This window comes from Anolis sagrei, chromosome X, assembly GCF_037176765.1.
Source record: "Anolis sagrei isolate rAnoSag1 chromosome X, rAnoSag1.mat, whole genome shotgun sequence".
NCBI classification, from domain to species: Eukaryota; Metazoa; Chordata; class Lepidosauria; order Squamata; family Dactyloidae; genus Anolis; species Anolis sagrei.
In genome coordinates, this window is record NC_090034.1 from 42,677,600 (window position 1) to 42,704,298 (window position 26,699).

At 43.6% G+C, this 26,699-nt stretch overlaps 1 protein-coding gene across 1 annotated transcript; it reads right to left on the reverse strand.

The window, feature by feature from the left end:
* Positions 1–204: 204 nt before the first annotated feature.
* On the reverse strand, positions 205–18,934 carry HRK (harakiri, BCL2 interacting protein). Its single transcript, XM_067473251.1, has 2 exons — positions 18,500–18,934; positions 205–2,401 (listed from the first exon to the last, which is right to left on the reverse strand). Exon 1 carries the CDS (start codon positions 18,787–18,789, stop codon positions 18,517–18,519), a length of 273 nt encoding a protein of 90 aa, XP_067329352.1. The 5' UTR covers positions 18,790–18,934; the 3' UTR covers positions 205–2,401; positions 18,500–18,516.
* Between the last annotated feature and the right edge of the window lie 7,765 nt (positions 18,935–26,699).

Consider the following 26,699-nt stretch of genomic DNA (forward strand, 5'->3'; position numbering starts at 1 on the left):
CATGTGGGCCATCTAGACCAACCCCCCTGCCATGCAGGAAAAGCACAATTAAACTACCCCTGACAGATGGCCATCCAGCCTCTGTTTAAAAGCCTCCAAAGAGGGAGCTTCTATTCCAGTGGTTCTCAACCTACCCCAGGTTGAGAACCACTGGAATAGAAGCTCCCTCTTTGGAGGCTTTCAAACAGAGGCTGGATGGCCATCTGTCAGGGGTAGTTTGATGATGTTTTTGGCCTTCAACTCTCAGAAATCCTAACAGCTGGTAAACTGGCTGGGATTTCTGGGAGTTGTAGACCAGAAACATCTGGGGACCCCAGGTTGAGAACCACTCTTTCCTTTCCTGGTTATGTTGGAGAAGGCATTTCAGGTGTTGCTAGTTGCGTGACAAGCAATACCTGTTGAAGCCCTCTGTAGTTTTCTTTCTGGCAACCCTGTTCCCAATCCTTCATTTAGCTGATCTGCAAGTTCTAAAAGTCTATAATAGGTTCATACTTGTTCATAAGTGCAACAGCTGGAGCAACTGCAGTAAGAAATATGGATTGTGCAGGACTTAAATGCTTGCAGGCATTGACCGTTACTGGACTCGGAAGTCCGCATTTGGTTCCTAATACAAATCCCAACAATATAATTAATACAGCAATCTCTGTTGTCTTTACAAGGCCATTGAAAGTGACTATTTTGGGATGCCAGAAGGAGAACAACATTCTTTGTAATTAATAGTTTTTGCAGACTTCTCCTTCATTTGTTCCTCTAAAAGGCACGGTGGGTGGCAGGAATGTGTGAGCATATTAGCAAAAAGAGGGGCATCGTGTCTATTTCCCTTTTTTTCTATCTTGTGTGTGCATTCGGAGGTCCAGTCATCGCATTTTGGAACACTGCCTACCTGCACATCGCAGAGAAAGGCGTGAAGGTTCCACCATGCCTGAAAAACATTCCCCACCGAGTAGTGTCAAGGCTTGTGGCTGTAAGGAGTGGTAGTGGAGGGGAAAAGGCACTCTAAACGTGCTCAGAGGTGCCCTTGCTTTAAGACAACTAAACCCTGGCACAATAAAGAGATTCCAAAGCTAAACCCGAGTGAATCTCAGGCAATAGACATAGCTTGCTTAAAGCAGGCTGGTCCAAAATGAGCCCTTCAGAAACTGATCCTTAGGAATGATTATAAACTCAATTGAGATTGATATAGCACAAGTGTGAGCATGGATCCTATTTTCATGTCACTCAGAAAACAGCGCTTGGTGGCAGGAGAACCTCCAAGTAAACCAAGATTAAAATGAAGGAGCTGAAACTGCTAGTGATCCCTTCAAAAAATATTACACATGCCACTTTTTAAAACGGCGATGTTTTTGACTAGCTTAATAGGGAGAGTGAAAATAAGTTCCCCAGGTGAGGGGCAGTTGACCTGCCTTAAACCAAACCTACACCTTTCAGCTTCGATTCATTATTCAAAGAAAATAGCTCTACTGGGTTTCACCTCCCAGGGTGACCCAATCACAAAATCCTTGAAAGATGCATTACAAAAGGGAAAAAAGCATTATTTAACCACAAACTGCAAATACGACCAAGAGGTATAAAGGGTTACTACGGGGAACACCTACTTCATGATCAGCTATCATCAAGAAGCACCAATTTGTGCTTCACCCAGCAAACGCTTAAAGCTATCAATCTGGCAGGAAGGTTCAAAAGCACCACAAAAACACCCCCTTCCTTTATCTAGAAATATGAATGAGCAAAAGACACATCTCCTGGTCCAAACGTCTTAAAACAGATTTCTCTGTGAAAACCAACACGACAACATAGCACCATGGAGACAGCTTCCCGCTCCAGGCAAATCTTATTTGCAACACCAGGAAAAAAAATACCAAAGGTTACCGAGAAGCCTTACAGTTGCCCTCCCCACTTAAAACCTTTAGACAGAGATATGTACATCCCACCCATATGGAGACACAGAGAGAAGACAGCAAGAGAGAGAAATAGAGGATACACACTCACATTGGCTGCCTCTTTGCAAGGCTGTTTCAAAACCCCATCCCAGTATTAGACTGGTTTGTGATCGCACCAAAATATGGGGCGGTTGCCATCCTACGATTGGAGAAGGGGCACCCACATCCCGCCGCCGAAGCAGCCACAAGGGACAAGACTAACTAACCCAGCAATTCACACGCCATTCAGACCTCGGCTGTACCAGGCATGCACTGGTGGCCGGTGTGCACAAACACAAAACGGCTACACTCTCTCTCTCCGCATCTTCTGTACAAAAAGCACGCTCCTGCGTGTTGGCTTTGCTGCTGCAATGCCCCACCATTCACAGGACGCTCAGTCTCCTCCTTCGCCTTCCCATCTCACGCTTGGCATCTGTTGCTCAAAGGCTGCAATCCTGCAGGACCAGGGAAACATCTTCATCCTAGGATGAAAGGGAGGGGAGGGAGGGAAAAAAAGAGCTTTTAAAAAAGGACACAATTCAAATTGCAGTCATAGAATCCTGAAGGTGGAAGAGACCCCACGGGCCATCCAGTCCAACTACTTGCTGGGCCGTAAAATACAATTAAAGCCCTCCCAGCATATGACCATCCAGCCTTTGCGTGAAAATCGCCAGAGAAGGAGATCCCACCAGACTCTCAGGGAGCAGCATATTCCACTGTTTTTTTGTTTTTGTTTTGTTTTGGTTTTTTTTGTTTTTTTGCTTTGCAGCATGTTTTATTTCCCCATCTTTATTCTAAATTGTAGAACTTAAAAGTCTTTGTGTTGGAAAGTTGTTTTGTAAACATGACACTTTCATTGCATTTAAAGTGAAAAATGCACACTGCGATGCCAGCCTTGTATTGAATCTTTTATTTTTCAGATATCTATTGGCATTTCATCTCTTGCTTGCTTCTCTCTGCTCTCAACCCAGGCTTTGTTAATTGATCTCTTCATTTCATCATCTCCATCTGCATACATCTTTTTGAGGAGGTTCATCAATCCTTCACTAGGATTTGATGTGTCACAGGAAGCTTTCTCTTTAGTCTCTTTTTCCACCTGTGTTAAATATATTTCACTGTTGAACACCTCTTGCCCTCAGGATGTTCTTCCTGTTTAGGTGGAATCTTTTCCCCTGCCAACCCATGACTCCATTGTGCCACAGTCTCCAGAGCAACAGAAATCTAGTTTTTCCGCTCCTCAATGTGACATCCTTTCATCCTTTCACATTGTCAAATGAGACAAATGTATCAGCAAGCAATCATTTGGTGGGTCAGCATCACAGACTGACCATCCCTTATCCAGAATCCCAAAATCGGAACTATTCTGAAATCATCCATAAAATGACACCTTGGCTTTCTATTGGTTCAATGCACACCAACTTTGTTTCATGCACACCATTATTTTAAAATATTGTATCAAAACACCTTCAGGCACTGTGTATAAGGCATGTGTGAAACATACATAATTTTTGCATTTAGACTTGGGTCCAATTACAAGCTTTCTCATTAATGTTTTAATTATTCATTTTTAGATAGTTCTAAGTTTAAATCTATTTAAATGTTTAGACTCTTTAGGTTTTAAACTGTATATTATTTTTACTACTGTTCACCATTTTGAGTATCTTTAAGAGAAGATGTGGCATATTAATAATGATAAGAAGAAGAAGCAGAAGCAGCAAATACTGGTATTCCAAAATACAAAACGAAAAATCAAAACCACTTCTGGACCAAAGCATTTTGGACAAATCTGTATTAATCTGTATTAGAAAATGTACCAATGGTTAGGATAAATCAGAAGTGGGCAATTTGTTTCTAATGAGGAAAAATCCCCTTGGGGTTAATGTCCAACATTGCATGCCAATGATGGAAGGGGTTAAAGCCGAAACAGACAAGCTCCTTGCTCTTTCTCTCTCTCTCTCCTTCTGCCATCCTTTTATTCTTTGAGAGTCTGAAATGAAATTATTGTAATCAACAAATGCACATACCTAGTGAGCCTCCCAAACACGTAAAAATCAGGCCCCTTTTTGCCAGTCCCAGCTTGTTTTTCATTCAACTGTCTGAGTTTACTATGAGAGGAGTGCCTGGGTGCCAAATGTGGTCAACAGTCCACACTTCTTAAGAGCATTTTGTGGGGCTGGATGCTACAAAAACCAGGAGATAGGAAAGTATTGTCTCACTTAGCCTCATTTGTACTATTGTTACCCCCGGCAAAACCAGCAGGAACAATGGTACACAACTGATCCTGTTTTCTTCTTCTGTACTCTGCTGTTCCTCATATAAAAACATTGCCCGCTGCTGAGTCAGCTGGCCAAGTCCCATAGAGAGGGCAATGTCTCCAGTTCTTTTCTTTCTTTCTTTCTTTTGTTTTTTGGACTTCTGTGCCGCTCTGCATGAGGCATGTCCAGAAGCCTTATCAGCCCAAGTTTGAATGCAGATAATTAACTCCGCTGAAAATTTTGACAGCGCCACCCCACATCGGCCCAGCAGTGGATGGCAAGGGAAACGACTGGCAGCACCGATGGCATGGGACCAAACGGGTTGGCAGGGCTGGCAAGGAGAGACAGGGTTTTAATTTAACACGCCGTGCCACACTGAGGCCGATTGAGCAAAACACAACGGAAGCGGCCTGCCAAGCAGGCTTGAGCCAGCCTGGCTGAGCCTTTCAAGGTGATGTCAGACTGTATATTTAACAGCAGCAATCTGTGGCGTGTGTTGCCTCTGCCTTTCGAAACCGGACACACAAAACACGCATGCCCAGCGACATAAGCCACTTTGGCCTCTGCGGAGGGAGTAAGCTCCCAAGGAATAAGGAAAATAAGGCTTATAGATTAATATATTATAGTATTAATATATTACTGATGTGCTTTGCTAATAATATAATATATTGTATACAACTATAATATTGATAATATTATGTAATACAATATAATACTAATAATACAATATAATATATTGTATGTATTACTATACTGCTATACTGTAATATTAGTAATATTACATGTAATATAAAATATATAAATAAAGAATATATAAACTTTGTAAGCCGAGGGCCAATTCACAGTCCCTCAGACTGTTGGGGGGCTAGACTACAGATTGGAAAAAAAACCCATGAACAAGATTCCTATGCATACTGCACATCTCTTTATTCGTAGTGCAACAAAACCTAAAAGAACAATACAGTACTTAAAATGAAGAACAATTTTAACCAACACAAATGCACCAGTATTTCAATGGGAAACGTGGACCTGCTTTTGGCTGATGAGCTAGTCAAGTTAATTAGGATTGCTGTTCTTGTGCATGTCTTCAAGTCATTTCAGACGAAGTCTAAAGTTTAGGGCAGGGGCCAAGGAAATGGCCTTGGAGGGCCACATCCGTCCCAAGGGCCTTAGTTTGGGGACTCCTGGTGTGGAGGAAGAATCTCAGCAGGAGTCCCTTGTTACCTGGTCACAGGAGAAGCAGCACTTGCTGACATGCCCTTTTCTATGAAACCTTTTGTGGCACAATGACCATTCCTCCAGTTTTCAGTTTCAGCTTCTTTGGGGCAATGAATGGAATATGTTGCTCCATAAGCCTGCACCATGGAACCAGGTGGACAACGGAAAGCTGCCTTGTGTGCAGGTTACACTGCTGTGGCAAAATGGGTACGTTCCAAATAATTACGGATTGGTTAGGGGGAGAAACGGCAGCCAGTTGTACTTTAGCGTGTGCTGACAGCACTGGATTCAAGGAGCACATTCAGGAAATCACTGTTGCATTGTGACTGCTTATTTCAGAGTAAGTCCATTTGGGCTCTGCAGGACTCAGTACAGACCAGAGGTCCACCTAACAATCTCAGCAGATAACTGATGTGCATCTCAGTCCTTTTCTTGCTATGGCATGTTGGCCTGATAAGTTATTTGTTGGTGTTCCCTGCCTTCCCAAGCTGACTCCCAGGGCTTTCTGGCCAGATTTCTTCACAGACGTTGGCCACTGCCAACGCCTGTGAAGAGATGGAGAGAGGATGACTTAGGGTTTCGAAGATTAGACAGAGAGCATTCAAACCCTGGTTTCCTGGAGTCCTTGAGCAGTACTCAAACCACTACAAACCACTGGCTCCTGGAAACGTTAATACAGATTTTGGTCCCAACCCCATTTCAAGTGGCATGGAAGCATTTTCATCATGTTTTGGGAGTTTACTGAGCTATTTTGTGAGGGGTTTTTTATCAAAATTATTTGGGGGTGGGGAATGATACTGGTGACCAATTGTTGTTGATGATGATGATGATAATGATAATGATGATAATGATAATAATAATCATCATCATCATCATAATCATAATACAGTCCTAGATGCTTGGGAAGTGTTCGACTTGTGATTTTGTGATACAAAATCCAGCATATATATCTTGTTTGCTGAGTTTTTGTGTCAGTAAAATAATAATAATAATAATAATAATAATAATAATAATAATATCCTGCTTTATCTCTCTTAAAAAGAAACCCATAGCAGCTAACACTAAAAACAATACAATATATATTTTAAACCCTTAAAAACATAACACACATTAAAATATAATTAAATATTGAAACTCTAAAACAGTTAAAGCATTTTGTCCATTCCTGGCCTACAGTTCCATCTCCAGGCAACCAGCCAGGGATACTTTTGCACACTGGAAAGGAGTTGAACATCGCTATAATGCCCTTTTCAGTGCAATCAGTGCTCATCTTGGCCACTACTGTGGAGTCCTTTGTGAGAATGAACTGATAATTAACAGTGTTGCCCTCAAACCTGCCAACAAGGATTGCAGTGCAGTTGCTTAAATGTGGGGCTTAGGGGGTCGTGGTGCAGTTGGAGGAAGATTGTGACCTATGCAAAGAACCCAAAAGTGAGTGACATATGTGTAAATTAGATTTGGGCAGGAGGATACGTTACCTGCTGTGGGGTAGGAAACTGGTCCACAGATTCGCTAGAGCTGCCCACTCAATTATATATAACTAGCTTAGATACCCAGCAATGCCCAGATGAGGTCTTTTGTAATGCTATTTATTAGAGGTAATGAACACAAAAGACAATGGATTCCCAGAATCGCAACAAACACAAATCCACTACAAGTCGTAGTACATAAATCACAAAGGTAATTGTTTGGGTTTTTTTGCAGCTTATATAATACAATATTAAATGTATAACCAACTTATATAATACAGCATAGAGCGATATACAAGGAACAAAAAACTGTTGTTTATACAGTGATTTACTGCTCCACTCAATAGTACCTTTAGCGATAGTAAGAGATCTTATGCCCTTAAGAGAAATCTCCTTTACAGCAAGAAAGACTCTACTTTTGTGACTGATGTCAAATCACTGTATAAATAACAGTTTTTGTTCCTTGTATATCACTCAATGCTGTATTATACGTATAAGTTGGTTATACATTTAATATTGTATTATATAAGCTGCAAAAAAACCCCATTTACCTTTGTAATTTATATACTACGACTTGTAGTGGATTTGTGTTTGTTGCAATTTATTAGAGGTAGTCATTGTTTGTTTTTGGACTTTATGAATGGTCTCATTAGAAAAGGCATAAGGATGTGGGTGAACTACATCTCCTATCATCAACATTATCTGTCATTGCATTTCATTTTTATTGTTTTTTTATTATTATTATTGTAGTTTTTTATTGACATACATTAACAACTTACAGTGTAAACAAAACACAAAACAGTGAGCATTTTACAAACACATGCCCCACCACCAAAGCCTGAACAAATATCCTTTCCTTCACCATATATTTATAAGTCAACCATTAATTAAATGTCATATCCAAAATTCCTGACCAACAAGATTATATTGTTTTCCATTTTCACTTTCTAAAGCATATTTAATAAAGACCGACCAGTATGCATCAAAATCTGATCTATTAGTTTCCCCCCTGAATACCCTCATTTCCATTGATAGTTTATCATTTAAGGCTACGTTCCATACCTCCCTATACCATGCCTCTGGTATAAGATTAGTTACTATTTTCCAATTCCTTGTGATTATAATTCTTGCCACTGTGGGTAAAATAATCACCAATTCTTTCTTTTCCATTACTAAATTCAGCTTTGTGGCATCCATTAGTAATGCTAACCTAGCATCCGGAGTAATATTTAGTCCTATATTATTACCTATTTTGATAAATATATCATCCTAAAAACTCTTCAATTGGGGGCATTCCCACCATAAATGAAAATATGACCCTTTGTACATGCCACGTCTCCAGCAGAGGTTGCTTTGCTTGCTATCCATCTGACGTTGTTTAACTGGTGTGGTATCTCTATATAACTTTGTACAAATTTTCTTTTAATTTTATTGATAGATTCTTAACCACTCTCCACTTTAGAACCCTTTTCCAATCAAAATCTGTCAGAGGCCCTAGGTCCCCTTCCCATGTCATTGCCTTTCAAACCCCAGGAGTATTTTAAGTTGGAGATGGGGGGGGGGGGGTGTCTGTGTGCCAAGTTTGGTCCACAGTGCTCTTTAGATGTGGGAACTATCTTGAAAAATACACACATACAAACGTAGATAGACATACATAAATGCAAACAGATTTCCACTTTTATTATATGGATAAACACAAAAGCAGGCAGCCGTCTACCTGCCTATATAATGCCTTGTTTCAGACGTGACTTACAAAGTCCACAGGAGGTGCTCATCCACCAAAATTAGATGGGAAAGCGATGGATGGCAAAAATGTCACAAAGCTGAGAGGAAAGCAATGGTATATATTAAGACAGATGGTGAGGTGGAGGAGATGGGATTCACGTTGTGTGGCTTGTCTAGTTAATTATCATGTCACACAGTCTAATTGCATCCGGCTCTCAGTCTGAAAAATTCACCCAGAACTTTCTTAGGTTTTGTTTCCAAACATGATGCAACTTCCATCCATAAAACTCAAAAGTGGGAGGACAAGAAATACAAAGACAAAAGAGGCTCGGGAAGCAATCCCAGAAAAAACAAACAAACAGCCCATCAATTTTCTAGTAACTTCCTCTGTGACAAAGAAATACTGTCAGCCATAAGGTCAGTACATTATTGCTTTCTCAGATAAAACATATCAATTGTTTGAGTTTATTCCTATCTCTGTGCAGCAGCCTTCAATGTGCTACTAGACCAATCTAGGCAAACAATGGTTAGAAAATTATACTTCAAATCTTGGCTTGATTTTGGTGTGATAACTAAGCACAAAGCGTGGTTTAATAATATGGGAATTTGATCAAAACTTGCTTTACCATGTGGCAGAATGTCTGGATTCTCTTTTATGCTCCATCTCTTTGATAAAGCTACTGTGTCCTTTATCAGTTTGCAGACCACTTCTATTCCCTGACCCATCAGTGTCAGTGACAATCCTATGGATAAACACTTCTCAGGTCCTTTCCTTCAACCTGCTTTCTCTTCCTCCCGCTGCACCTTTAATCCTGGTTTATGCTAAGGGACACATGCAACCCAGTGGTTACGGAAGAAAAGAGAAAAAGCAAGGGACAAATACAAAGAACAAGTAAGCAAGCAACCAAGTGTAGTCTATAATCACAATTTTGCTGTCTTCTGTTACAGTGTAATTATTTTAATTCAAGCCAGGGGTGGTACAAAACCCCTCTGAAAGCTATTGAGGTTTGGCCACAAACCTGGATGGCTTTAAAAGAGCATTAGATGAATTCAGGGAGAATAATCAACAGCTAATCAGGCTGGCTTTTATTTTACCTCCAGCACCAGAAGCAAAATAGTTCTTTCTATTGGCCAGGTGCTGGGGAACACAAATGGGAGAGTGGCTGGAAACCTGCTGGTAGTTGTTGAGCCCGTGTCCCGAGAGAGAAACAGGTTGCTGGACCTGAAGAAGCTTTGCTCTGGTCCAGCAGGGCTCTTCTTAAAACAAGTCTCCTTTCTTTCAAAAGCCTTCAGTCACACAATGGGATCTATCTTTAAATTTTGCTTAACATTCTTTTCCTTCTAACAACAACATGGAATAACTGGGTGCACTACAAATTGGGTATTCCTATTAGAATTGAGTCCCTTTGAGTCGTTTCAAGTTACAATGAGCTGAAGGCAAACTTATCATCGGGACCTCCCGTGGTGACTCAAAGGCAAATCTATCACTGAGGTTTCTTGGCGAGATTTGTTCAGAGGGGTTTTGCCTTCCTCTGAGGAGGCCGAGAGAGTGACTTGCCCCAGGTCACCCAGGGGGTTTCATGGCCGAGCAAGGGTTCAAAACCTGGTCTCCAGAATTGAAGTCTAACTCAAAACACAAGGCAAGGTGGATAGAACTTTCTACTGTTTTCTCTCACAGACACAAACACAGAAAAACACAATTTGCAACTACTTATGTTTATCCTCAGCTGTGTTCATAAATCCTGCAGGGCGCCTACACCTAAGTAAATATCACAGCCGTTATTACTAGCAGCTATAACTGCTGCAAGTACCAGGAGAATACCTTCATGGCAAGAGTTTTAGAAGGAGGTCTCCAAAATTCACATGCTCCAACTAGGGCTAGCCCTACCAGAAGTCAGAGTGAGGCAGTTGCCTCAGACAGTAAATGCTGGACAGTCATGTTGCCATTCCCCTGATAGCAGAACTATGTGACTTAAGAGACCTGTTGAGCAATGGCTCGAAGATGGCACTGAAAATCGCAGGTAGGGCAATAAGATCCCCCTGAGTCTGATAATGCAATGGATTTTGGCCAAGTGCCTCAGTCTAAGTTACATCACATTTGGGCACAGATTCCACTGAGTCAGTCATCTAGGGTTGAATCCATTGTTCAACCTGTTCAGACAGACAAGTAACTTGGACAAATAGCCTACCTCTAGTCTAGTGAGAGGCATCTCTCTTTCACTTTCTTGCCATTCTTTATTTATTGTGTTGATTTAGATTTCACCTCTCTCCCAGAGTGGGACCCAAGGTGACTTCCAAAACAATTACAATATTAACCATCAAAAGTTTTTTTTTAAAAAAATTAAAAGCAGATAAAACTAAATTCACAGGTTTAGGGAACTGAAGAAATAAAAATAACTCCATAGAAAGCTCTTCTGCTCACATGTTAAAAGCCGATTAATCCCTCCTAAATTGCTCAGCATCCTTATGCTGACAGCTAGACACAAGTCAGTGATCCGCATGCTGAGCAGAGTCTGCAGAATACAAAATGCACACAAAATGTGCAACCTCCTTGCACAGAAATGCTTTCATTTTTTTTACTAAGAACTCACTGCTGACCTAGAAATGATACAAAATACAGGTATGCCTCAGTGGGCATTACCACTTTGACAGAGATAAAAATAATATGGAAAGGACAGGTTCAGCATCTTTCAGTACGCTGACCTTATTCTTAATTGAAATCTAACAATATCTACATGTGAAGTGAAGCAATTAGATTCAGCAAGCCTTGCCTAAGAAAACGAAAGCTCAAACCAACTTAATATTTTCTTTCAGCAGCATCTGCTTTTCTTACGATTTTTGTTTTGGATTCTTTTAATGTGTGGGGAGGGGAGTTTATCTCCTTTCCCCCTTTCTCTCTATTTTGCCATTCAGACATGTTCAAGAAGTGAACATGGAAACACTTGTTGTATCACTTGCCTGAAGTATGCCAACACACACAGCTATGGCAAGATGTGCTTTTTACTGGACACAACAAAAATCCCTGTTTCTCCAACCTGCCGTTAGCACTGTTTAATGCTGTTTAGCACTGTTTAAAGAGGGGGCAGAGTGGGTATAAAAAGACTTCTCAATTAGAGGTTTTGTTAACTGAGGTTTGGATGTTGGTTAGGAAACTGAAGTGCTGAGGAAAAAGCAAAGCAGCCTCTTTCTATGTATGTGTGTCCTGTGTATCTCTGCAGGTAGGTATCCCACTTGATACCTGAAATAACCCTCAGATCCCAAAGAGTTGTGCAGCCTTGCTTTAGAGGTGCCACAAATGAATAGAACCAACTACCAGCTACCTCTTCCAAGTACTGACTACCTCTTCCAAAGCTGTCAAATCTTTGCCAGCCCATCTGGGCTCCCTTTGGGACGAGAAATGGATGGGTCTCCTGCGAGAAAAGCTCACTGCTTCTCCCCAAGAAACATTTTATGTTCCTGATTATGCACAATATATGGCACCAGATTGATAGGCGCCTGAAAAGCTGCTTGGATCCAAACAGCCAAGAGGGACGGAGCTGGAAAAGGTACAGGACAGCCGTCCAAGAAAACCATTCTGGGGAGTGGGGGTGGGGGAGAGAAAAGAGATTCAATAAGGGACTGCCATGTTGAGTTCACACCAAATTCTATCAAAGCACTCCTGACAGATAGCCATCCAGCCTCTGATTTAGAAGGAGACTCCACTATGATTTTTGTCCCTGAGTTACTCTAAATGCCATTTCCTAATTGGTTCTATCATTAAAAAAACATGGAAAAAGTTTATTACACTGCAAAACCTTTGTTTTTGCGGGGCATCCTGCAGCACATTTTGCCATAGGTTTTCAACAAATATCTCATCCGAGTCTCAACTAATTCAACATAGTTAATGGCAGTCTCCAAAACTAAGTTTCTGGAGTAGAACAACTACTTTCAAAATAAGGACCACCCAGTTAAACAGGAAATAACACTTTCAAACCAGGAACAGAGGGTTTTCCCCCCCCAAATTGTGTTACATAGTGTAATCCATAGTCAAACAGCTTTAACACAAGGAAATTCCTCTCTTAGTGAATTCAAAATAATGTAATATAAGGACATGAAAGCGCCATGGACTTGGTCTACTCAAAGGAATACAGGACAGGGACTTTCTCGGAAGATGCATTCTTTGTATTAGAAGTGATGCTAAAGCTGAGACCTCTCCTATACAAGGGACCGCTGGAGACATCCTCAGTCAGTGTTGTGGAATTGTGCCGGGTTTTATTCTAGCCCTTCAAGGAACTCTCCAAAGTGCTGAAACTATTTCTGGGACAAAAATCCATTAGCAGATTTCATCCTGGATGTCTCTTCGCACTACTTTCCCTTCAGCTCCCACATCAAGTGAGAGAAGCGCTGCAAATGCTAAGAACTTCCAGCAAACTTTTCCACCTCCACGCCAGCCCTTCCCCTACCTTGATCCTTCTAGATATCCTGGGCTACAACTCCCATCCTGCCACGCTGGCTGGGGATGACGAAACTTTAACTTGACATAATTGAAGGACAATAGGCTAATGTCTTCAAACTCCATAGGTTTGTGTTGGTTTTAAGATATAGTGTCACCAAACTCGTGACAACCCTGGGGTGGAATCATCACCCCGATGAATTCAAGAAGGGAAATTGAACCCAGCTTTCAATCCCTGAGCAGAGTGACTTGCCTGGGATCGTCTGGTGAGTTTTGTGGCTTAGTGAACATCAGAATCGGATCACCCAGGTCCCAACAGCTTCACCAGGGCAGACTAAACAGGAGATGCCAGGGAATGAAAGCACACATTCTCCAATCTATCAAATTCTCACAACGGGGTGATGTTTTTTTTTTCTCACCACCCGCTGGGTATCCCTGCATCTTGCTCCCACTGCAGTGGATCTGGGTGCCAAGCAGCACACCTGCTGGGAATAGCTGGGGGACCACATCTGCCTCCCACCCAGACGCTCTCCCATGCGGTCAGCCAAGCCAACAGGGAATTTGCACTCTAAATGGGGCAGTGGTTGCCAAACAGGAGAGCTGGAACGCATTCCTGGCTTAGGGCAAGTGCCTGAAAATGCTCCCTTCTCTCTTTTGGACGTTGCTTTCGCATCCGGTCCTGAAGGCTCCCTCCCTTGTGGTCATGGCCATCTTACCACTTCAAAGTGCCACCTGTTATTGTTTAAGATTGAGCAGAGCAGAATATAGCCTGTCGCAAAGGAATCAACTAATCTGAGCTGCTTCAGGCATAATCCATCCACTTTCAATAACTAACATTTGTGTGACAAGGATCCTGAATGGTGTAGCGGTTATAGTGCTACTCAAGGGACTAAGAAGACTCACATTTAAAACTCCACCCTGGCTGACTTTGGCCACCCACTTTCGGACTTCAGCCTACCTCACAGGGCTGTCGTTAAGGATAAAAACAAGGAAAAGGAAGGACGTGTTACATTACCTTGAGCTCCTTGGAGGAAAAGTGGGACTCAAGAACAGCAGGTATGGTCAATGTTCACTTGCTGCACAGAGAAGCCATGCTGAATCACACCATAGATCTGTCTTAGTATAGCATCTTACATCCCAAATGGGTAACAATAATAACAACACTATGTGACACGATTTTTGTTCCTGGGTTATCAACATCATTTCTTAATTGGTTCTATCTTAAAAGCATGGAAAAAGTTTCTTACACTGCAAAAACTTTGTCTTTGCGGTAGGGACATCCTGCTTTTGCACATTTTGCTCTAATTTTTAATTATTATCTCACTGAAGCTCAACCAATTCAATCTAGTTTTTGGCAGCCGCCAAAATGAAGTTTCTGGAGTAGAACAACTACTTTCAAAGTAAGGTGCACAATTAAACTGGAAGTAACTTTCAAATCAGGAACAGAAAATTTCTCAAATTTTGTTACATAGTGTAATAATAATAATAACAATGTTTCAGTTAGTAGCCATTGATAGTACAAACCTCTATAGATTTTTCACATCACCTTTCAAGCCACTGGAACCAATGACTATCAGCACGTTTTGTAGTTGTGAAATCTAGTGATTTAAGCACTGGATGAAAAAGCAATTTCTTTTGGAAATGGCAAACACCAGCATTATTGATGAGGATAAAAGTAATAGTAGTAATCCTGCTACTATTTAGTATTGATATCTGATTTAGTATTGATTTCTTTTTTGGTGGAAAGATGGGGTATAAATGTAACAAGCATCAGAAGATGCCATTCATATGGATTTTTCACAAGTTCAAAGCATTTCACCCACATTACCTACGCTACAATCAAGTGAGGTAGACTGCTCAAATCTGATACCTTCCATTGTCCCCAACCATTCCCCTTGCTGGCTGGGGAGAATAGGAGTTGTAGTAAGTCAGTTCTGTTGCAATTGTCCACGTTCCAATTGAGAGGGGAAAAGATGGAAAGACTCTCTTGACTTAAAGCCACCAAATGAATTTACGGCTGAGGTGGCCAGTGGCCCGAACTAACAAATTAAAATCGATCACGCTATGGATTAAGCTGGGAACTTGCCAACAATACAAGGGCTGTTCGATGGAATTTATCTTTAGCATGAAGATCCAGCAGTTACTTAACTCTAACATAATAATAATAATAATAATAATAATAATAATAATAATAATAGATCTCGTTTGCTGTGACATACTGTGCTTTTGTGTCAGTAAAATATTTTTTTTTTACTGCTTACACCCTCTCTTCATGGCTTGAGATGGGATAATAATTAAGTTATTAACTGTACTTTTTGTTAATTAAATGGAACCGCAGAGTTAGGCAGCCAACAGATCTAAGTGTACATTATTATTATTGGGTTGTTGTAAGTTTTTTGGTCTGTATGGCCGTGTTCCAGAAGCATTCTCTCCTGACATTTCGCCTGCATCTATAGCAAGCATCCTCAGATGCAGGCGAAACATCGGGAGAGAATGCTTCCAGAACATGGCCATCCAGCCCGAAAAACTTACAACAAACCAGCGATTCTGGCCATTAAAGCCTTCAACAATACATTAACAACAACAACAACAACAACAACAACAATAAATACCTGTTACTCCCTCTCTTCACAGCTTGAGGTGAGGTAGGTAGGCTATTAATTGCATTTTTAAAAATTTAAATGAACCCATAGTGGTAGAGAGGAAACAGATCTAACTGCACATTAATAATAATAATAATAATAATAATAATAATAATAATAATAATATGCAGTTGGTTCTTAGCTCCTTTGGAGTTGTCACAAACCTTTTTCTTACTCAAGATCTGGGAAATTTAAAAAGTTTTGGTAAGGAGTTGACAACCATCAGGTCAATTTCTCCTCCTGATGCTTCTCTGAATGAGAGACCTCCCAGTCCCGCTGTCCTCAAATGACCTGTTCAGGCAGCCTTCCTTAGCTTAGTCTCTCCCTCTAGAATTGGGTCTTTTCTTTGCCCTTTTCTTGCCTTTTCTAATACACACAGCATCCCTCCTTTGCTCCACAAAACTTGTATTTTCCAGCCCTTCCCCTGGACCTGTTGTGAGATCTACCTGGGAATTCCTACCTAAAGAAATAGGGAGGATGAATAAGTGACAAGGGGGGGGGGGGGGAGGCACGCGGAATGAGGCCAGCATTTGGGGAAGAGTGTCTGGGACCTGAGTTTGTTTTCCCCTGCAACCCTTTCCTTCGCACCTGGACTCAAAACAGCCTTACAGTAGTAGATGGCAGTAGCTCCCCTCCGTTAACTCCTGCAGCCCAATTTTAGGGCTGCATCAGAAGGAGTCAAGTGTCATTGTCCCGCCACTCTCTTTCTGAGTTAGTCAGACCTCACCTGGAATAAGAACCCTGTGTCCAGTCCTGGGCAAAGCAACTCCAGAAGGAGATTGATAAATCTCCTCTGGGCTTTTTGAAACGGGGGCTGGATGGGCATCTGCCGGGAGTGCTTGGATTGTGCATCCTTGCCTGGCACAAAGGGGTTGGACTGCATGGCTCTTCTAACTCTAATGGAAAACGGACTGCCTAGAGGTCCAGAGGAGTCTCCTTCTCTGGAGGTTTTGAAACGAGCTGGATGGGCATCTGTCAGGAGTGCTTCGATTGTGCATCCCTGCCTGGCACAAAGCGGTTGGACTGCATGGCCCTTCTAACTCTAATGTAAAAAGGGACGGAACTGGACTGCCTGGGGATCCAGAGGAGTCTCCTTCTCTGGAGGTTTTGAAGCGGTCTGGATGGCCATCTGTCGGGCGTGCTTGGATTGTGTATTCCTGCCTGGCAGAATGGGGTTGGACTGCATGGCTCTTCTAACTAATAAAACATGGACTGCCTGGGGGTCCATGTTTTGGAGGAGTCCCCTTCCTTGGAGGTTTTAAAGTAGAGGCTGGATGGGCATCCATCAGGAATGCTTTGCTTGGGTACTCCTATGTGGCAGAATGGGGTTGGACTGGGTGGCTCTTGAGAGGTCCCTTTCAAGGAGTGGAATCCACTGCCACAGAAGAGCCTCCTTCCCTGGCAGCTTTGGAAACCGAGGCCATATGTCGGGAAGGTTTAGGTTGTGCTTTCCCCTGGGAGAATGGGGTTGGACTGGATGGCATTTGGGGGTCCTTTCCAACTCTAAGATGCCTTTCCACTGATGATGTTTGACTTGGACTAGAAGCAGAGCCAGGGGCAGATCTGTGTTGCACTGTCAGGTCTGCATGGGGCAATACACGCTTCTGACAGGACCCCTAAATACCATCCAGTCAGTCATGCAGCGGGGCACCAGCAAAACATTCCTGACAGAGGGCCATGCATCCTCTGTCTGGAAATCTCCACAGAGGGCTCTATCAATCCCAGACAGAGGCTAACTTAGGCCTTCCCTCCAGGTGTTTTGGACTTCAACTCCCACAATCCCTAACAGCTTCAGGCCCCTTCCTTTCCCCCCTCAGCTGCTTAACTGGCTAAGGGCCTGAGGGTGTTAGGGAGTGTGGGAGCTGAAGTCCAAAGTACCTGGAGGGAGAGCTAAAGTTGGCCCCTGCCTGAGCCATCCCCTTTCTACATGTTGAGTTTCAGTTGAGTTGGAACAGACCTCCAAGGACTATCCAGTCCAACCCCTCTTTAATTGGGGAAGGCACAATCAAATCATTCCCGACAGATGGCCACACTGCCACTGCTTGGGAATGCCACTATGTATCTATCCCCTTTCTAGTTCTGAATTTCACTCGAGTTGGAAGAGACCCCCTAGAGCCATTCTGTCCAACCTCACTTTAATTTGGGAAGACACAGTCAAATCATTTCCGACAGATGGCCACTCTGCCTTTTCTTGGGAACTTCCCGAAAAGGCTCTATATATGTTTCTATTCCCTTTCTAGGCGTTCTGTATTTCACTGGAGTTGGAAGAGACCCCCAAGAGCCATCCAGTCCAAACCCGCTTAAATTGGGAAGGTACAATGAAATCATTCCCGACAGATGGCCGCACTGCCTCTGCTTGGGAATGCCCTGAGAGGGCTCTTTCTATGTATCTATCCCCTTTCTAGTTCTGAATTTCACTCGAGTTGGAAGAGACTCCCAAGAGCCGCCCAGTCCAACCCAGCTTTCAACTGGGAAGGAACAATCAAATCATTCCCAACAGATTGCCATGCTGCCACTGCTTGGGAATGTATCTATCCCCTTTCTAGTTCTGAATTTCACTCGAGTTGGAAGAGACTCCCAAGAGCCGCCCAGTCCAACCCAGCTTTAAATTGGGAAGGCACAGTCAAATCATTCCCGACAGATGGCCACGCTGCCTTTGCTTGGGAACCTCCCGAGAGGGCTCTCTTTATGTATCTATCTATCCCCTTTCGATGCGTTCTCGACTTCCCTGGAGTTGGGAGAGAGGCCAGGAGCGAGAACCGGAGGGCCCCAGCGAAGCCCTCCCGACAGAGAGCCCGCCTTCCCGCCCGGGGTGCGTGGGTGCGTGGTCCCGGCTCACCTGCGGCCTCAAGGGCGCTACATGCTCCGGCGGCGGCTGAGCCAGGCCCAGGCCACGAGCAGGAGGACCGGGATGGCCAGGCCGGTGCCCGAGGCCCGCCGCCGCCACCCCGTCTCCGCCTCCGCATGCTGGCCCTCGACGCGCGCATGCAGCTCATCCCCGATGGCCTTCAGCCGCGCCGCCGTCACCGTCAGCGAGCGCTCCCTCATGCTGGGCGCCCTCGGAGGGCCAGCAGCAGGGCTGGGCACCGCGCACGGGCACATGGCCGGGCAGTCGGGCGAGGCGCGCATCAGGAAGAGCACGGCGAGGAGCAGGAGCGCGGGCACGAGGAGGAAGACGAGCACCGCCACCGTACCTGCGCCTCTTTCCGCTGCCGCGGGCCGAGTAGCGCTGAGCAGGACGCGCTCCTGAACCTATGCTCAGCCAGCCAGGTTAGGCGCCGCCCCCCGCCACAAGGAGGAGGAGCTCCAGAGAGAGAGAAGGGGGGGGGGCTTAACCCCTTCGGAGCCCCAGAGAGAGATCCGGAGCGAGAGAAACAGGCAGGCAGAGAGATAGGGAACCAGAGGGGATGGAGAGATCAATCGGCAGATAAACAAGCAGGTAGGAGGGATAGACAGGTAGGGAACTAGGCGGATAGGCAGATCAGATAGACAGCTAGATAGACAGATAAATAGGGAGCTCGATTTTTGTTTTGTTTTTTTGTTTCGTGTCAGGAGCAACTTGAGAAGCTGCAAGTTGCTTCTGGTGTGAGAGAATTGGCTGCCTGCAAGGACGTTGCCCAGGGGACGCCCGGATAGGTAGGTAATTGGATGGGCAGATAGATAGACAGATAGATAGGCAGATAAATAGGCAGATAGATGGATGACTAAGTAAATCAACAGATAAACAGGCAGATAGGATGGATAGAAAGATAGGTAACTAGATGGATAGGCAGATTAGATAGATAGATAGATAGATAGACAGACAGACAGACAGATAAATAGGGAGATAGAGTTTTGTTTTGTGTCAGGAGCGACTTGAGAAACTGCAAGTTGCTTCTGGTGTGAGAGTTGACCATATGCAAGGACGTTGGATAGGTAGATAGATAGATAGATAGATAAAGAGATAGGCAGATAAATAGGCAGCTAGATGGATGACTAAATAAATCAACAGATAAACAGGCAGATAGGATGGATAGAAAGATAGGTAACTAGATGGATAGGCAGATTAGATAGATAGATAGATTGATCGATCGATAGATAGATAGACAGATAAATAGGGAGATAGAGTTTTGTTTTGTGTCAGGAGCAACTTGAGAAGCTGCAAGTCGCTTCTGGTGTGAGCGAATTGGCCGCCTGCAAGGACGTTGCCCAGGGGATGTCCAGATAGGTAGGTAACTGGATGGTCAGATAGATAGAGAGATAGATAGATAGATAGATAGATAGGCAGATAAATAAAGAGAAAGGCAGTTAAATAGGGAGATAGATTGATGACTACATAAATCAACAGATAAACAGGCAGACAGGATGGATAGACAGATAGGTAACTAGATGGATAGACATATTAGACAGACAGACAGATAGACAGATAAATAGGGAGATAGAGTTTTGTTTTGTGTCAGGAGTGACTTGAGAAACTGCAAGTTGCTTCTGATGTGAGAGAATTGGCTGTCTGCAAGGATGTTGCCCAGGGGATGCCCGGATAGGTAGATAGGTAATTGGATGGACAGATAGATAGATAGATAGATAGATAGATAGATAGGCAGACAAATAGGCAGATAGATGGATGGCTAAATAAATCAACAGATAAACAGGCAGATAGGATGGATAGAAAGATAGGTAACTAGATGGATAGCCAGATTAGATAGATAGATAAACAGATAAATAGGGAGATAGAGTTTTGTTTTGTGTCGGGGTGACTTGAGAAACTGCAGGTTGCTTCTGATGTGAGAGAATTGGCTGTCTGCAAGGATGTTGCCCAGGGGATGCCCAGATAGGTAGATAGGTGGATGGGCAGATAGATAGACAGATAGATAGGCAGATAAATAGGCAGATAGATGGATGACTAAGTAAATCAACAGATAAACAGGCAGATAGGATGGATAGAAAGATAGGTTACTAGATGGATAGGCAGATTAGATAGATAGATAGATAGATAGATAGATAGACAGATAAATAGGGAGAACTTGAGAAATTTCAAGTTGCTTCTGGTGTGCGAGAATTGGCCGCCTACAAGAACGTTGCCCAGGTGACACCCGGATGTTTGATGTTTTATCATCCTTGTGAGAGGCTTCTCTTATGTCCCCGCATGGGGAGCTGGATCTGACAGAGGGAGCTCATCCACACTCTCCCTGGATTTGAACCTCCGACCTGTCGTCCTGCCGGCACAAGGGTTTAACCCATTGTGCCACCGGGGGCTCCTCAGGGAGACAGGCGGATAGGATGGATGGATGGATAGATAAATCAGCAAATAAACAGGCAGATAGAATGGATAGGTAGATAGGTAACTGAATGGATAAACCAATTAGGCAGATAAATAAAGAGATAGGCAGATAAAAAGGGAGATAGATGGATAGATAGATAAATCAACAGATAAACAGGCAGATAGGATTAATAGATAGATAGGTAACTGGATGGATAGACAGAGTAGGTAGATAGATAAGTAGATATGCAGATAAATAGGCAGATAAATCAACAGATAAACAGACAGATAGGATGTATGGGTAGATAGGTGGATAGACCAATTAGGTAGTTAGATAGGCAGATAGATAGTTAGATAGATAGATTGGCAGATAGATAGATAGATAGATAGATAGATAGATAGATAGATAGATAGATAGGCAGACAAGTAGGCAGATAAATAGACAGAAAGGATAGATGGATGGATGGATGGATTAATGGATATATAAATCAACAGATAAACAGGCAGATAGGATGGACAGATTAGGTAGGTAGATAGATAGGCAGATAAATAGGGAGATAAATAGGCAGATAGAATGGATGAATATATACATTGACAAATAAATAGGCAGATTGGATGGATAGACTGATTAGGTAGATAGGTAGATAGATAGATAGATAGATAGATAGGCAGATAAATAAAGAGATAGGCAGATAAATAGGGAGATAGATGGGCAGATAGGATAGATAGGATAGATAGATAGATAGATAGATAGATAGATAGATAGACAGATAAACAGATAAACAGACATATAGGATGGATAGACATAGGTACCTGGGTGAATAGACAGATTAGGTAGATAGATAGGCAGATAGGTAAATAGGCAGATAAAGAGATAGGCATATAAACAGGGAGATAAATAGGCAGATAGGATGGATGGATGGATAGACAGATAAATTGACAGATAAACAGGCAGATAGGATGGATAGACAGATAGGTAACTGAGCGGATAGACGGATTAGGTAGATAGGCAGATAAATAGGGAGATAAATAGGTAGATAAAATGGATAGGTAGATAGGTAATTGGATGGATAGACACAGATTAGATAGATAGATAGATAGATAGATAGACAGATAAATAGGGAGATAGAGATTTGTTTTGTGTCGGGGTAGGTCGGTCGTCGGGAGATAGGTAGATAGATAAATAGGCAGATTTGTGTGTGTGTGTGTGTGAGGAGCGATTTGAGAGACTGCAAGTTGCTTCTAGTGTGAGAGAATTGGCCATCTGCAAGGACATTGTCCAGGGGACGCCTGGATGTTTTGATGTTTTACTATCCTTGTGGGAGGATGATGAGCTGGAGCTGACAGAGAGAGCTCATCCGCGCTCTCCCCAGAATTGAACCTCCGACCTGTAGGTCTTCCATCTTGCCGACACAAAGGTTTAATCCATTGTGCCACCGGAGGCTCCTAGGCAGATAGAATGGATAGATAGATTAGATAGATAGAAAATAGATTAGAGGTCAATAGGCAGGATGGATAGATAGATAAATAGACAGGCAGATTACAGATAAATAGGCAGATAGGATAGATAAATAAATAGACAAATAGAGTGGATGGATGGATAGATAGATAGGCAGATTAGAGATAAATAGGCAGATAGTTAGGTAGATAGGACAGATAGCTAAATAGACAGATTAGAGATAATTACAATGGATGGATGGATGGATAGACTAGAGATAAATAAGCAGATAAAATGAATACATAGATAGTCAGATAGGCAGAAGCATAGGCAGATAGGATGGATAGATAGATAAATCAGATAGATAGAGATAGAGTAGGCACGTCAGTTGGGAGATAGGTAGATAAATATGCAGGCATGATGGACAGATAGGTATATAGGTAACTGGATGAATATACAGATTAGATAGATAGATAGATAGATAGATACTAATCATACTACTCTGTTGTAGCTGAACCTAAATGCTTAACTTCAATACAACCATCTTCTTCTCCAGTTCCCTTGCCTCCCTCTCGGTGCTCTCTGAGCATTCCCCCGTTTTCATCTTTAGTTCCCCTGTTGTTGCTTTTTGGCTTATTTTGATGCTTCCTCCCACTTCTGGACTTTTTTATCGTGTCAGAAGCGACTTGATAAATTTATTTATTTATTTATTTAATGTATTTCTACCCTGCCCTTCTCCCCCCAAAGAGGGACTCAGGGCGGCCTCACACAAGCACCATACGATGCTATCAATATGTAAAACAGTCCAACATGTAAAACTGCAAGTCACTTCTGGTGTGAGAGAATTGACCATCTTTTGGTCAGCAGTCCAGCAGCACAAGAATTTAACCCATTGTGCCACTGTGGCTCCCCCCCCCCCCCACTCTGGGATGCCCCCTCCTCACCAGTTGATGCCTCTCTTTGTCTTGGTGGCACTGACATTAGTGTGCATCTTATAATCATCAAAGGCTTTCATGGCCAGAATCTCTGGGTTGCTGTGAGTTTTCTGGGCTGTCTGGCCATGTTCCAGAAGCATTATCTCCTGACTTTTTCACCCACATATATGGCAGGCATCCTCAGAGGTTGTGAGGTTTGTTGGAAACTAGGTAAGTGAGTTTTATATATATACCTGTGGAATGTCCAGGTTGGGAGAAAGAACTCTTGTCTGTTGGAGGCAAGTGGGAATGGCCAGCTTGATTAGCATCAAATGGTCTTGCAGCTTCAAAGCCTGGTTGCTTCCTGCCTAGGGAAATCCTTTGTTGGGAGGTGTTAGCTGGCCCTGATTGTCTCCTGTCCGGAATTCCCCTGTTTTTTTTTAGTATTGCTCTTTATTTACTGTCTCAATTTTAGAGTTTATAGAAGGAAAGTCAGGGAGCACAGTAGATGTATTTTCCTGGTCGTTAGTTCTTCCATACTCTAGAATCAGGAGAGTAAATAAAGAGCAACACTAAAAAAACCCAGGAGAATTCCAGACAGGAGACACTTGCCTCAAACAGACAAGAGTCCTTCCTCCCACCCTGGACATTCCACAGGTATATAAACCCCACTTGCCTAGTTTCCAACAGACCTCACAACCTGTAGGGATGCCTCCTATAGATACGGGAGAAACGTCAGGAGAGAATGCTTCTGGAACATGGCCAGACAGCTGGAAAACTCACAGCAACCCATCTTATAATCAATGGTGTCTCAGAATCAAATAAATACAATGTATATACAACTAGCTGTGCCCTGCCACGCGTTGCTGTGGCCTATAGTAAAACTTATCAAAGTTGAGGTAGATATCTGGACTATTATGAAAGAGAGGTACCTACCTATTCCTTCCCCCTTTTCCTCCCCCTTTCTCTCCTTTCTTCCTTCTCTACCTCATTCTTTCTTTCCTTCTTTCACTACTTGGTTTCATCCTTCTCTCTTTCCTTCATTCCCTCCCCCTTTCTTCCTTTGCCTTTCTTCCCTCCCTGTTTGCTTCCTTCTTTCACTTTTTATTTCCTTTTATTTCACCACCATCATAACAATAACAATAATGCAATGCATTGCCTCTGGGACCTGACACCTCTCCCATTCCCCCAGGGTCTAATAGGAATAATAGCATAATAATAATAATAGAAATAACAACCTTTACCCGCCACGCGTTGCTGTGGCCAACCTTCCCTCTTTCTCTCCTTCTTTCCCTCCTTTCTTCCTTCCTTCCCTCCCATCTTTCCTTCTCCTCTTCCTTCTCTATCTCTTTCTTTCCTTCCCCCTTTTTCTTTCTCTACTGGTCTCTTTTCTTCCTTCTCTCTTTCCTTCTTTCCTTCCCTCCCTCTTTCTCTATATCTTCCCCCTTCCTTCACTCCCTCTTTCCTTCCTTCATTCCCTTTTTTCTTCTCTCCTTCCTTCCTTCCCCTTTTTTCTTTCTCTTCTGGTCTCGTTTCTTCCTTCTCTCTTTCCTTCTTTCCTTCCCTCCCTCTTTCTCTAAATCTTCGCCCTTCCTTCACTCCCTCTTTCCTTCCTTCATTCCCTTTTTTCTTTCCTTCTCTCCTTCCTTCCCCCTTTTTCTTTCCCTCCCTCTGTCTCTCATTTCTTCCTTCTCTACCTCTTTCCTTCCTTCCCCCTTTTTCTTTCTCCTCTGCTGTCTCTCTTTTCTTTCCTTCCATCTTTTCTTTCCTTTTCTTCTTCCTTCTTTCTCTAACTTTCCTTCCTTCCCCCTTTTTCTTTACCTCCCTTTCTCTTTCTTCCTTCTTTCCTTCCTTCCTGTCTTTCCTGGATTTTGACAGGGCGGGAAGGCGCGGGATGGAGTTTGGAGGTGGCGTGAAGTAAAAGGAGGTAAGATTGGGGCAGGGGAGTGATGGAGCGTGGGGTTGTGTGTGTGTGTGCAGGGGTGGGGGGAGTGATGGAGCGTGGGGTTGCGTGTGTGTGTGCGGCGGCGGGGGGAGTGATAGAGCGTGGGGTTGCGTGTGTGTGCGGTAGCGGGGGGAGTGATGGAGCGTGGGGTTGCGTGTGTGTGTGCAGCGGCAGGGGGGAGTGATGGAGCGTGGGGTTGCGTGTGTGTGTGCGGCAGCGGGGGGAGTGATGGAGCGTGGGGTTGCGTGTGTGTGCGTGCGGCGGCGGGGGGAGTGATGGAGCGTGGGGTTGCGTGTGTGTGTGCAGCGGCGGGGGAGTGATGGAGCGTGGGGTTGCGTGTGTGTGTGCGGCGGCAGGGGGAGTGGGGTTGTGTGTGTGTGTGCGGCGGCGGGGGGAGTGATGGAGCGTGGGGTTGCGTGTGTGTGTGCAGCGGCGGGGGGAGTGGGGTTGCGTGTGTGTGTGCGGTGGTGGGGGAGTGATGGAGCATGGGGTTGCGTGTGTGTGTGCGGTGGCGGGGGGAGTGATGGAGCATGGGGTTGCGTGTGTGTGTGTGCAGCAGTGGGGGGAGTGGGGTTGCGTGTGTGTGTGCGGCGGCGGGGGGAGTGATGGAGCTTGGGGTTGTGTGTGTGCGTGCGTGCGGCAGGGTGTGTGTGTGTGCGGGAAGCGGCGCAGCGGGGCTTGGAGTGGGCATGGCTTCCGTAGAGGGAACGTTGGCCGGAAGGCTGTGTGCACGCGCCAGGGAACTTGCGGCTGGGCGCCAATGCGCATGCTCAGTTGTTTTGCCATTTTGTGAGTGTGTTGTTGTGTTGTTTTTCATTTTGAGTAGATATGTTTGTACCTTGTGGGTTGTGTTATGGGCATGGGGATTTTGGTTAAGTTTCGTTGGGGTTTTTTAGAGTTTTGCTGTCCCGTTGGACTCGCCTAACAGATTTATATATATAGATGAGTAGCAGTATCAAAGGATTCCTTCTGTGTGTGTGTGTGTGTGTGTATATATATATATATATATATATATGGAGAGAGAGAGAGAGAGAAATTAAGGAATTATTTGATACTGCCGCTCATAACATCCTAGTGTAATTAAGTGCATAACTAACATTAAAAACATATTTTCCCCGGACTCCATCTCTGGATCCCTTTTTCTGAGGCTTATTTATTATTTTCTTAACTCTTTTCCATTATGCCTCTCTCCCGATATAGTGACTCAAGGTGGCTAACATGACACAGTGCATATTCAAACACTGCATTAACATATGAGTGTACAAATTTTAAAATCTAAATATTTTGTGTCCTTTATCTGTTAAACAGACAAATGCGACATTTGTTGTTCACCTTGCATTGGCTTTGGGGCTGTGTGCTTGCTCTACTTCCTTAACTCTCTATCACTCTCTAGTGGGATTAAGTTTCTAATACAAAAGGTGCTCCGATGCTGGGCAACCGCTGAGCCGCAGAAAGGATCCGATTGCCGAGAAACCCAGGTGTCCTAAAAGATTTTTTCTTCTT